The sequence below is a fragment of the Mauremys reevesii genome, linkage group 2 (genome assembly GCF_016161935.1).
Source record: "Mauremys reevesii isolate NIE-2019 linkage group 2, ASM1616193v1, whole genome shotgun sequence".
Lineage (NCBI taxonomy): Eukaryota > Metazoa > Chordata > Testudines > Geoemydidae > Mauremys > Mauremys reevesii.
In genome coordinates this window covers 14511233-14524981 of record NC_052624.1, presented here as the reverse complement: position 1 = coordinate 14524981, position 13749 = coordinate 14511233, and the positions used below count along the sequence as shown (strand labels likewise).

The following is a 13749-nucleotide window of genomic DNA, read 5'->3' as shown; positions in this document are numbered from 1 at the left end:
TGCGCCTTATTACCTGGCCTGCTCACTGCCTACCTGCGAGGTTTGAAGCAAGGGAGATGCTGCGGCAATGGTGGCTGATCCCTGCTTCCTTGTGGAAAGGGGGAGATCCAGACATGAATCCTAGGGGCTATGAATAGGGCCCTGTGTAAATTGTTGGTTTTTTAAAATTTTTAAATTGACTAATCTTATTTGTAAAATTCACTCAGTCCTTGACACTGACTAGCTAAGGTAAATTTTTATATTAAAGACTTTGCTGTAGACATTTTCCTTTTAAAAATATTTTTAAAAATTACGGTGATGTTGTGATATACACAGGTTCTGATTATGAAAAGGTCCATATTTTGACTGACCTAACATTAATGTACATTTTATAAAAATGTCTATGTAGCCAGGATTTTTGTAGGGCTAGCGCAGGCACTAGATAAATAAGCTACTGAGGAAGCCACAAAATCCTGGCTGCCATTCTGGATTTGCTTTGTTATTCTTCTCGAATATTCATGGAGCATTACAACTATAGAAGCAACTTTACAGGGCCAGTTCCTTGCCCAGTTTATGCCAGAGTGCAGATAAGAGATAAGGAAAGGAAAAGGGGTTATATATAGTTAGGCTTGGCAGAATTCAAGATTTTAAAATATAATTTTGACCAATAATATTGGTGTTATATTTTTAAGAGTTTTAAAATGTCTATCAATTTTAAATTTTCACAGTTTCAGGAAATTAGTGGGGGGAGGGTGTTAGAGAAGGGCCTGTCACAATAACTATTTAATGGGAGAAGAGACAGATTCAAAAAGTTAAAGTTTTACTGTTAAAACATAAATTGTCAATATCACAAAGTAAATATCCTTAAGTCAAACTCTAATAAGTTCTCCAGCAGCATTTTTCTTACTTTGTCTATATGTAAATTTCAATTATTGTGGATGAAAATATTTTTTTTTCAGTTTGTGTGTGCCCAGTGAGATAGATGTCTATTGACATGTACTGATAAAAATCTAATGCTTCTTAGCCTATGTATTATCAATGATCCTTCCTGTATAAATTCTGATATTTATTAATGAGGAATGAGGTAGGTGAGAGAAGGTGCAAAGGACAACACTGGAAAGCAAGGGGAAGGAAGTGGGTTTTGGAAGTGGGGAGTGAGGACGCATGGTGTACTGAAAGGGAAATGTCATTCCAAGTGTATGGATCAGTGAGAAAAACAGCAGGAAGAGAAAAATTGGAGGAGGAGAAAAAGGAAGCAGCAAAGTGTGTAGAGTACGCAGAGGATAAGGAGAGGAGCACTGGGAAATAAAAGGCAGGAGCAGGGATAGAGTCCCTATAGTACCTTTTAAGGCCTGATACAACTTCCATTAAAGTCAGTGGGACTCTTGGCTTTCCTTTGAAAAAATAAGCTTCTAAATCAGAGGCAGTGTAAAGAAGTAGGTCTCTTGTGGCTCAGCTCAGTTGCTCTTATTCACATAGTATATAATAGTGCATCTCAGAACAAAGAAAAACCAGGAAAGAGACAGCTTAGTCACACTCCCCTCACAAAATCATAGCAGGTAAAATTTTGCCTGAGCAAACAGAAAGGCCTTGCAATGCAGGGCCAGGCTGAGGCACTTGGCTGCCTGATAGGAACTGCAGTACTCTCACTCACTGCCTTCCCTCTCACCCTGCCCAGTCCATCTCTTCGGTCCCATTCCATGGTACTGTGTCTCTTTTAGTTAACTAACTGGCACTGAGAAGTCTATTCAGCACTAACTTCTTTAAACTTATTTTGCATGTGTTCTTCCTTCTTTCCCTTTTCCATCACTCCGTTCTCTGCCATGCTTTTGCCATCAACCATGCCCCACTACCTTTCTTTCCTCACTACCCCAGCCCTGCCCATCGCTTACACTCACTGCCTCTCTCACAGCCCTAGACCAAATGACGCCCCAGGCGAGGAGCTTCTTCAATCCTCCCCCTCCATTTGTTAAACTTCTGAATACCTTATTTTTTATTGCATTTGTTTCCATTTCATGACTTTGATGCACAATTTACACGCATGATTTATCCCTGTCATATAATTTGCATGCTAGGATCTGTAAATCTGTATTTATTCATGCCATATATAAGCAAATAAAAAAAATTCATTTCTTCCAAGCTTATAGAAACTTTTAAACTTTAAGAATAACTGAAACGTACTAACATCAAGAAATTGAACTGTGCACCAACACTGGGTGGACCAGTATTAAATCGTGTTACAGTAGGTGACAGCCGTAGAATGTTAACCCTAGTTCTTTAGTTCAAAAGGTCGCTTTTTCGCTTTTGCCCTCACGAACAGAAGCACAGTATCAGAGAGATCCAAAGACTGGCCAATGGCATTTTCAAGCAATAAAATAGAAAGCGATGTCAGTCTGTCATCGGCCATTGTCGATCAAAGATATGTTTTAATGAGTCTGAGCTTTGAAAAGCTGCGCTCACCACACAACTTTCACCACTTGTGAAAGTCATCAAACAGTATGTGTTAAACATGGCAAAAGAAGTAACAGTATTTCTTTTATATTGTTGCAGAGATATGGGTTCGATAGATATCTCTGGCCTTTCATTAAATATGTCCTTCATTAGTCACTACTTACATTCAAGTCCTAAAACACAAGTACACTTTCACAATTACACAACAAAACAAGGTTCACAATATTGCAGCAGGGCTCTCACTTAACTTCAATTCAATCTTATATCTCACTGTCTGACTGGTGATGCCCCACCCCTTAAATACCCGTAAGGGCATGGCTGACAACATTCTAGGAGGTTGGAGGAAAACGTAGTTCTCAGAAAGTCTGGAAGGTTCCGTGAGATTCTACAAAAGTCCAGAACATTCTAGGAGGTTAGTGAAAATATGAATCCACATATGGAACACCTGAAACATGTTACTTCAAAGATTCTATTTTCCCTTTTGTCACTAACAAAACAGCACCATGAGCCCAGCACCATGAGCCCTCCATGCTCAGTACCACTCCCCATCCCAATTGAAGCCTCTTCCCACTCACTCTCTGCCTTTCTCACACACCCCACACCGCCTCTCCCCCTCCCCACTCACTCCCTGCCTCTCTCACACACCCCCACTCACAATCACAGCCTCTCTCCACTCCCTCACTACCTCTCACCCCCCATTTCCAATTCCAGCCTCTCCCCCCTCATCCCCTGCATCTTTCATCACCCCACTTCCAATTGCAGCATCTCCCACTTCCCACTCACTTACTGCCTCTCACACAGCGCTACTCCCAATCACAGCCTCTCCCCACTCACTCCCTGCCTCTCATACACCCCTGCTCCCAATCACAGCCTCTCCCCACTCACTACTTGCTTCTATCACACCCCCACTCCCAGTCACAGCCTCCCCCCACTCACTCCCTGCCATCTCATACACCCCTGCTGGGCCTCCATACAACTATCTGTGTTCTACACACAGTCCCCCTCTACACACAAGTCCCCTCTCACTGGCTAGCCTACGAGACTTTCCGTCACTTGGGAAAGGGAGTTTCTTTCAGATTCTTCCATTTTCTCTACAGGAGAGGGGGTACTTCTCACTGGTCTCCTCCACACCCTGCTCCTTGAAGGGAAAGGTGCTGTTACCGTTCCAGGAGATGGGGACTAATCAAGGCTTGGTATGCCTCATCTGGTCTAGTCTCAGATCAGGGAAGGTCTGCTGGGTACCAATAAGCCAGGCAGCAGGGAATCTGCCTAAGCCTCTGCTTGGGGTGAGCGGCAGGGGAAGTGAGTTGTAGAGTCTAAAGCCTTACTCCATCCTGCCTGAGGATGTACAAATCAAGGGACTGTCAGCAAGTGCCCCTTCACTGATGTCTGTTGTGATGGAATATGGGGAGAGAGGCTGAAATGTCATGCTTGGATCATCATATCTTCTGTAACTGGCCCTGATTCTCTGCTTACAGCGCTGCAAATTCTACTGAAGCCAAACCAGTTTTACACTATTTTATCAATGGAACAAAAGTAGAGTAACACAGTGGTGAAACAGGCTTGACATATGCTGGCATAAAACCATTTTCAGACTACAGTTTTCATTTAACCTGAATTTACTATCATCCTCCCAGAATTCCATTTCAAGGAACCTTCTGATTAGATTCTCTATCCTGCATGATAAGAGTTATAACCTGAAAACAGAGCTTTCTGTTTCAAGAATGCTGACATTTGCATATTTCTAAGTGTGTCACAATCATGCATCATGTGATGTTAAGGCAGAAAGAATATGCATTAAAGGCTTGTGAGAAATGAAAACAGTGAGGGAAAAAACAGGCTCCAGGCACATCTAGCTTTTTTTTTAAACAGAAAAGTTTCCACTGGGTTTAACTAAAGCAGGCCAGTTCAAACCTCATCTAAGTCATGAGCGGGCAGCTCCGCTGCTAGGCACTTACATTATCACTGCAGTTAGAGTTTGTTTTTAAACAAAATTGTCCTAAGCCAACTTGAGGTAAAATTGTCATAAACATTAAAGCCTAAATAACTGGCCTCTAATATTGCAGCTTTCCACCTGGTGGTTCTTGTATGTATCAGCCTCATGCCCCAGTCCTCTTAATTATGTACCACTCCTGCAGGTCCCATTGCTACTTACCACATTCTGTGGCTTAAGATGCTCCATAAAGTACTATGAAGTAACTAGGGAAACCCTAGAGGTCTGGCAGGGTAAGCCTGTTTCCCCTGTATCTTTAAGATATGTTCTGCTGGCCAACTTCTTGATTACTTCCTTTGTTTTCCCTAATTAAACACAATGCATCCTGAGATGTTTATAACCCCAGAAAGAGGAGAGTGGGTAAAGGCAGCAGTGAAATCTGACAGAGGCTTGTGGGCCCTGGTGCTGAAGAAGATGATGTCCCGGAGGCGCTTGAAAGGGGAGGGGGCAGGCATAACTTGGTGGCCTCTGATTAGAGGATGTTAGAGTAAAAGGGAAAATACTTAGCAAAAGCTTTTAAAGGAGAAGTGTGGGAGCGTATGCACGCAAACAAGCAGTTTGCAAGGTTGCTACTTCTGGCATTGCTTTGTCAATCATTTTAAAGTATAGTGCTAGTATTCTAACATTTTCAAATTCACCTTACAAAATTCTCCTCTGAGAGGCAAGTGGCATCAGATGTAGGTCCTTAGCATCAGCCCACATGACATGATGAGGCACAAGCAGATTTCACTAACAGCAGCTGGGAATGAGACAGCACCTCATTACAGAACATAACTTGTCTGTCTATAGTTTGCCTTATTAACCTCAATGACCTAAATTTCTATCTGAAATATACTAACTCATTTGTAAGATTTTACTGTATACATAATTATGCAGTTAGAGATTTCAGAAGCTGTTTCCTATAAGTGTGGGAGAGCCTATTACATTCTTCCTCTGATTTTGTAATACCCTCCAGAGCAACATCAGTAACACTTGAAATGCAATGTGATGACAGCATCATGGTATAATGGTGCTAAAAACAGTTACACAGACCATAATTTCATGGCTATGATCTAGGGTTCAAAGTTATAAAGATAACTCCAATGTCAACTGACTAGCAATAAGCAGAATTCCATATTTACACCATAATACACCAACACACTTTTCAGGGAGTACAGATTTACACTGAAGACTTAGAGCCGTGTTAGTCTGTATCAGCTGAATTGGAATTAATGTGCAAACTGGATACCATTAAATTAGGCTTGAATACAGACTGAGAGTGGATGGGTCATTACACAAAGTAAAACTATTTCCCCAAGCTAATTTTTCCCCTACTGTTACTCACACCTTCTTGTCAACTCTTGGAAATGGGCCATCCTGATTATAACTACAAAAGTTTTTCTCCCCTCCTGTTGATAATAGCCCACCTTAATTGATTAGTCTCATTAGAGTGGGTATGGCAATACCCATTTTTTCATGTTCTCCATGTATATATATCTTCCTACAGTATTTTCCATTGCATGCATCTGATGAAATGGGTTTTAGCCCACGAAAGCATATGCCCAAATACATTTGTTAGTCTCTAGGTGCCACAAGTACTTCTCATTCATAGAATCATAGAATATCAGGGTTGGAAGGGACCTCAGGAGGTCATCTTGTCCAACCCCCTGCTCAAAGCAGGACCAATTCCCAACTAAATCATCCCAGACAGGGCTTTGTCAAGCCTGACCTTAAAAACCTCTAAGGAAGGAGATTCCACCCTCATTCTTCTCTTCTGTAGACTAAACAATCCCAGTTCCCTCAGTCTCTCCTCATAAGTCATGTGCTCCAGCCCCCTAATCATTTTTGTTGCCCTCCGCTGGACTCTTTCCAATTTTTCCATGTGCTTCTTGTAATGTGGGGCCCAAAACTGGACACAGTACTCCAGATGAGGCCTCACCAATGTCGAATAGAGGGGAATGATCACGTCCCTCGATCTGCTGGCAATGCCCTTACTTATACAGCCCAAAATGCCGTTAGCCTTCTTGGCAACAAGGGCACACTGTTGACTCATATCCAGCTTCTCATTCACTATAACCCCTAGGTCCTTTTCTGCAGAACTGCTGCCTAGCCATTCGGTCCCTAGTCTGTAACAGTGAATGGGATTCTTCCGTCCTAAGTGCAGGACTCTGCAGTTGTCCTTGTTGAACCTTATCAGGTTTCTTTTGGCCCAATCCTCTAATTTGTCTAGGTCCCTCTGTATCCTATCCCTACACTCCAGCGTATCTACCACTCCTCCCAGTTTAGTGTCATTTGCAAACTTCCTGAGGGTGCAGTCCACGCCATCCTCCAGATCACTCTTTTTACTGAAGATTTAGGAATTACTAAAATTCCGGCCAACCAACAGCTAAACTGTTACATAGCATGAGGTTATCCAGGGCACCCAGTGAGCTACCATGTGTCCCCTTTAGGGTACATCAGAATTTATGTTCGTGAGACACAACAGTATATACAAGCCAGATTCAAGAAGTCAAATGTCATGTAATCATAACATTTATGCCTCTGAATCACCTGTACATATATAGCTTCTTGGAAGGCCAATCCAGTTCATTGGTTAAAAGAGGACTGGAGGAGTTTAAAAAGTAAATATGCTCCACATTATGGGAATACTTCGAGATGGAGCAGGGAAAGACACTATGGACACTATTCTAAGTACCTATCCATTTATTTCACATATACTTAATCTTTATGTGCATGAAGACCCACTGTATATGCAGAAATGGTATGCATTCCTTCATGCTCTCAGAATCTAGGAAAGAGTTCTGAGTCCAACTGAGGTGCAATCCAACATGAAAATATTTTTCTTTTCAAACCTGAGCTCTGCAACCCAGATAAGAAACTAGGAGCAAAATGAGTTGAAATCCTTGTTGACAAAGATGCCAGTGCTTTAGAGTTACTTATAAAAAGAAGTCTCCTATATATATTAGTGCACACAGGACTGGAGCCTTCTCCCACTGAAGGATGAAGGATTCATTTAAGCTAATCATATTCTAAACACACTTTGTGACTTTAATTCTATTTAGCAGGTGAGTAAAAGATTCTGGGTCCTACCCAACACTCACTTGAAGGCAATAGGAATTTTTCAACTGATTGCAGTAAGAAAGGGCAGAGAGATAGCTCAGTGGTTTGTGCATTGGCCTTGTAAACCCAGGGTTGTGAGTTCAATCTTTGAGGGGGCCATTTAGGGAACTGGGGTGAAAATTTATCTGGGGTTTAGCCCTGCTTTGAGCAGGGGGTTGGACTACATGACATCCTGAGGTCCCTCCCAACCCTCATATTTTAAGAACAGAACCCATAATCTGCTATCTGATAACTAAGACCAAAATTGTGAAATCTGTGTGTATTGTGGTTCATTTACATAACTCTCATGATTCAAAATTTGTCATCCTACTTACTTCCCGTTCTCCTGTCAGGTTAACCCCGCCCCCAACATTCTCACCCTTTCTCCTATGAACTAATTAAACTACAATAAATCACTTCCAAATTATTTAGCAGTCACTGCATGCCTACAAAATTGTTTCCTGAAAACGATAAAGTTAGCATTTGTATTTTCGATAGGCTGGTGACTTCAGAATTATCCATGCTGATGTACTCTGTCAGTATCTGTTTTTCCATTTGGAAAGGTTTGCTGATAAGCACTCAGGCTTAAATATATACCATGTTAGTGTAATCTCATCTGAATCTGATTTATATTTCCTGATCCTCACACAGGCTGTCTAAGGATACCCAATGAGTGTTAATACCTAGGGAAAAAATGGACTTGACCACTCTCTCTTCAAAAGTAACAGTGAATGATCTGGTATATTAACTTCTTATCTCTCATATTTATTAGATATGATTTTCAGTTTTCTTTAACACAGGTTGAGTCCATTGTTTAAATAAGAGTAAAACAATTGTTTGGATGAAAGGCAGGGGAAGGTTAATTTCCCAGGTCCTCTGCCAACCCTCAAGAAAGAAGCATATTCGACATGCAGAAAAAAAAATTCACTGTCTCCTAATTCTTCAGGCCAAATGTAGCTTCAAAGGAAAAAATCTGTAAAAAGTGCAAATTTTAAAAAGCTATTTCATTAACTTTTGTAAAACCAGATTTTAATATTTACATTGTTTTCCAGTCAACAGCCATAAAAGATAATTTGCAATCTCTATCAAATATTTTCAATATAAATCTGATCTTTTTAATTTAGTTTAGCTTTCAAATATAAATGCCTCACTCTGCTTCCTTCAATTCCTTTCCCCATGGTCATGGTATCCTACACTAAGAGCTTCAAACCAAAATGCTGAGTTCTGAAAAGAATAGTATAAAGCAAACAGGGACAAAATCCACTGTTAAACAGCTTACTGTATCAACACCAAACCCATCAGATCCATAATGTCAGAGACACTCTGTAAGCTGAATAAGCAAAACATTTCCACAATGACTGCAAGCCAGCAAAGTGTTCTATAAAATGACAGCAGGGACATAAGATTCAGCCTTAATAGGTTCAGAGCTTATGTAACTCATTCTTTACTTATGGGATATTCTACTAGAAAACAAACAAGGAAGCGACTTTACAGTAAACATAACCTAAACTCCATAGACCAAGCAGGCTACACACATTCAAAGACAGTGCAAAGACACAATGTTAGCTGTAAGGTTTGTATGTTCTTGTCCAAGAATGAACTGAACTAAAAATAGCTTCTGGTATGGAGACAAAGTGAATTCACTCTTGTATACAGCACATGGCCCATGAATCACTTACATCTGACTAAAACACACAAGCCTTTAGTGGAACTTAAGTAAAAGGAATCATTATCATCAATTCAAGTTCCTTTTTTCTACTGAAAACCTTTATGTTCCTCTGAGAATTAATGCCCAATGTTTTTCAAAATCAGTAAAGCAATTCTGCAGTTTTTGTCCTTGAGATATGAAAAAGAGTTCTTTGGGTGAAAAAGAAAGTAGACAATTTTCCAGAAAGTAACAGATATGAAATAATACCTGTGCATCATGGGAGATCTGCAACGTCTTGAGAGAAAAGGGAGTACATTGGCATAAAAACAATAGAAATAGGAAAAAACAATCATGAAAACTCACCACTAGGTTTCCTATCACCATGACCAGCAAGAACACGAGAAGGCACAATGGTTGCCCAGCTACTTCCATACAATCCCACATGGTTTCAATCCATTCTCCACAGAGAATTCGGAATATTATAAGGAACGAATGGAAGAAATCGTTCATGTGCCAGCGGGGCAAACTGTTATTAGTGCTTATCTTGCTGACTTTTTGTAAGTAGTCTTTTCCAAAAAGCTGCATTCCTACCACAGCGAAAATAAAGACGATGATCGCCAGAACCAGGGTGAGGTTACCCAGGGCACCCACTGAGTTACCAATGATTTTAATGAGAGTATTTAAGGTTGGCCAGGACTTTGCCAATTTGAAGACTCTCAGCTGTGAACAAAACATAAAACAGTGTCAGTTAATAGAACAACAGACATTTCTGGTACTGAATTGTTAAAAAAATGGGTACAAATATTAAATATTTTTAATACTAGGAAACAATGTGCAGTACAGAGTGATTTTAGCAGCAGTTTTGTTAGACTCACGATAGCCATACTTATTACAGTACAATTTGTGCTTCTCACATGACAGGCAATGAATTTTTTCAGAAAATATGCTATTCAGCATTAGGATTAGATAGGTGTGTCCACCTTTCCAGACTACTGTACCCCTTTCAGGAGTCGGATTTGTCTTGCATACGCCAAGTTTCACCTCACTTAAAAAACTACTTGTTTACAACATCAGACATAAAAATACAGAAGTGTCACAGCACACTACCGCTGAGAAACTGCTTATTTTCTCATCCATATCATATAACTATAAAATAAATCAACTGGAATATCAATATTGTACTTACATTTCAGTGTCTAGTATTTAGAGCAGTATAAACAAATCATTTTGTATAAAATTTTAGTTTGTACTGACTTTGCTAATGCTTTTTATATTGTCTGTTGTAAAACTAGGCAAATATCTAGATAAGCTGATGTACCCCCTGGAAGACTTCTGCGTACTCCTTGGGGTACAGGTACCTCTGGTTGAGAACCACTGTCCTATGTGACCAATTCCTTGCCACTAAATGTTAGGGGCAGAGGTAGTTGTGAAAGCAGGGAGAGAGAACATAGTCTCAGTCCTTACCACTACCTTTTATGTTCCTGTGTCTTAAAAAAGATAACTTTAAACAAGCTGCCTGGACTTTTAAGGGCCCAATCCCACAAAGGGGGGGTGCAACTCCTGTTTGTTCCCGAGTAGGCCTTAGCAAGATGCTACCTTGCAATCCCAGAGATTCGCCTCTGTGCAGAGGACCATATAGGGTTGCCAACTCTCCAGGATTGGCCTGGAGTCTTCAAGAATTAAAGATTAATCTTTAATTAAAGATTATGTCATGTGATGAATTCTCCAGGAATACATCCAACCAAAATTGGCAACTCTAGGACCATAAGGCCTATAAATCACCTAAATCCCACTTAAGACCTATTTTGAGGATTTAATGGTGCCTAGGCCTTATACTGGCTCTCTGCACAGGGGTTAATTTAATCCCTACTGAAGAGGGTTTGCAGGAGGCATTCAGCCACTGGCAACATCAGGCCATACTTTTGCAATTTTCAGGGAGCAAATATTTATAGATGGTAAAGTTAGGGCAGTTAAGTCTTCTTGAAAAGAGAAGTTTGTTTTCATGGTCTTGCAAAACTTGTGAAGCAACATAATGGGCAGAATGATTAGCACAGACATCTTGGTACATGAATGCGACACAAGCATCAGGCTGGCAAGAAAACTACTTTTCTGTTCCAATACATCAACAGATTCTCCCATTAATGGAGTATCACCCCCCTTCACATTTAAAGGGATTGACAGTGAAGGATTTTCACTGAAAGACAGGTTCTGTGTTTTGGTGATAGGTTCTGGGGGAAAAAATCAGTTTGTGATTAATGCAGGGCTATCCACTTTTGCAGTGGCATGTTTATGATGTATTTAAGGAATAAAAAACCTGTAAAGAAACATCTTACTAGTTCTTGAGCTTCACAGTTCATTAATTATCTACCGACTTTTCTATTAACTCAGTTTAAATATGTCACAAGTAACTGACACAGCTAGACAGAGTCAAATTCTGTTCTCATTTACTCTGTTGTAAATCTGGAGTAATTCCATTTGGCCCATAGTCTATAATTAGTGTCACTACAGGCATTCACTAATTTGTAAAATTTAATTTCCTTTTTAATTAATGTAAATTTAAGAGGATTTAATAAATTCTTGAAAGGGGTTATGTTTTGCAAAAGAGAATAAGGAAACATTACCAATCTGAATGAGCGTAAAACAGACAGATTTCCCATGCTGGATAAACCCAGTTCCATTAGGCTTAGGATAACAATTATACTGTCAAAAATATTCCAGCCCTGCTGAAAATAGTAGTAGGGATCTAAGGCAATTATTTTGAAGATCATTTCTGCTGTAAAAATCCCAGTGAAGACCTGTGGAAAGGAAAGAGGAAGTGAAATCAGTCTGTAAACACATCTCCTGTCATGAATGATTTCCTACCGATAGGTTGCATTAAAATACAGAGACAACAACATTTTTCCAGCAAACCTTTCTTCTTTCATCTCTAATGTACTGTCAGTACTTATTGTCAGTATTATCAATATTCTGGGCTTGTCTGATCCTTTTACAATATTAGTATTGCTGTCAACAAACAACAGGAGGGAATGAGCTATGCCTTTGAATTAAGACACTAATTTTCAGCTCCCTCCATCATACAAACAGATATCAATAATAAGGTGAGAGAATAAAGGTGCTTTTTAAAAAGCTTAAGTCCGTCAATTTCAGTGGGGAGGTGAGAGTGATTGCATGACACAGTTAAAGAGGTACTTTTGGTTTCCAGCATACCTGTAGAGTTAGCCCTTTTGTTTCTGTTATTGCACGAATCCCATGCAGCATAGTCCTCGCACTTTCAGGTTACTGCTGGCAGTGATGGAGATTAGGGACTCTAATTTGAGTCTTATTATTCTTTTAAAAATAGACACGGCAATTTGCTTTTGAAAGTGCCTTGAGAACACTTTGTTTATTTATAACCTCGTTCAAATATTACACTGGGAAACTTTTTTAATCTGAACATTTTTTCTGTAAAATATACACATATTTATGGAGGGGAGCCTGTTTGTTGATAGCAAACCAGATTTTAAAGGAGGTATCTTATTTGAACCCCTACTCACAAACTGTGAAAATGCCAAATGCTTTTAAAAATACCTTCAGAACTGATTTAAATACGTAAGTACAAGGTTGTAAATAGTTGGCTTAGAAGAGAAGGTAGTATGTAGACACACAGTTTTTCACATACTGTTTTATTTTGAGTCTAACCCTCTGGTGAAAGGTGCACACAACTGTGTGTCTTGAAAAATCATCTACTGCATTTGCATATTGCAGCAGCTGATTTTCCATGATACAACAGCCTATGTCAATGCACACTGGAGATCAGAAGATATGTATATGTTATGGACTTAAGTTTATCAGTAATGTTCACACAGGAGGAAATTCTGTCTAACCTATAAACTAAGTTTCTGCAATAGTGCTCCAGCAAGACAGATTAATGGGCTCTAAGTAACAATTAGGAAAACCAAATGAGATAAGGGAGAATCATATAGAATTATAAAATGGCAATGCTAAGGAACAAATGGCCAAACCTGCATTTGAGGAAGCTGCAACATTTACTCTATAATGCTTGGGGAACGAATCAACAGGTAGACAGACTTCCATATAGCAATTTTATATGTTTCCATATCTAAAATACCTTTCTCTTTCTGATAAGGAAGATAAAAATTCTCTGTTCAAAACAATTTCTCTGGTCAAAACATCCTTCTTAAAAGACCAACATGCTAAATTACTTCAGCTCAGCTGGTCTCCAGCAGTGGTACTGCACCAAACAGACTCACCTCTGATTTCCAACAAGTTAACAATTTCTGAGTCACTGTGGTTAGAGATACTTAGTATTCGAGTGAGTGAAAATTCCATGGGGCTATTAAACACCATAGTCAATATTTGTGAAGTTGTACCCAGGATCATGACTCAAAAACTGATGATATCATGCTGAGCACATCATGCAATTGTCTTGCTGAGGGATGACTCAGGAGGAACAATTTCTTTTTAATCAATAATCTTTTGAGATGGAAACTCTAGGGCTAATAAGACATCAGAGCTTCTGAGGGAATCAGAATCTCTAAAGGCAGAAATGACTCTTCTGTGTATTAGTTGTGAATTCCAAACAGCAATGTATCACAAAATC

At 39.7% G+C, this 13749-nt stretch overlaps 1 protein-coding gene across 1 annotated transcript in view; it reads right to left on the bottom strand.

The window, feature by feature from the left end:
* LOC120397007 (sodium channel protein type 5 subunit alpha-like) overlaps positions 1-13749 on the bottom strand; it is a 325327-nt gene that overhangs the window by 143136 nt on the left and 168442 nt on the right. Inside the window, exons 15-16 of the mRNA XM_039522350.1 lie at positions 11771-11944; positions 9513-9869 (exon numbers count right to left, since the gene is read on the bottom strand). Coding sequence (XP_039378284.1) covers positions 9513-9869; positions 11771-11944 — 531 coding nt within the window. The remainder of the gene's footprint in view (positions 1-9512; positions 9870-11770; positions 11945-13749) is intronic.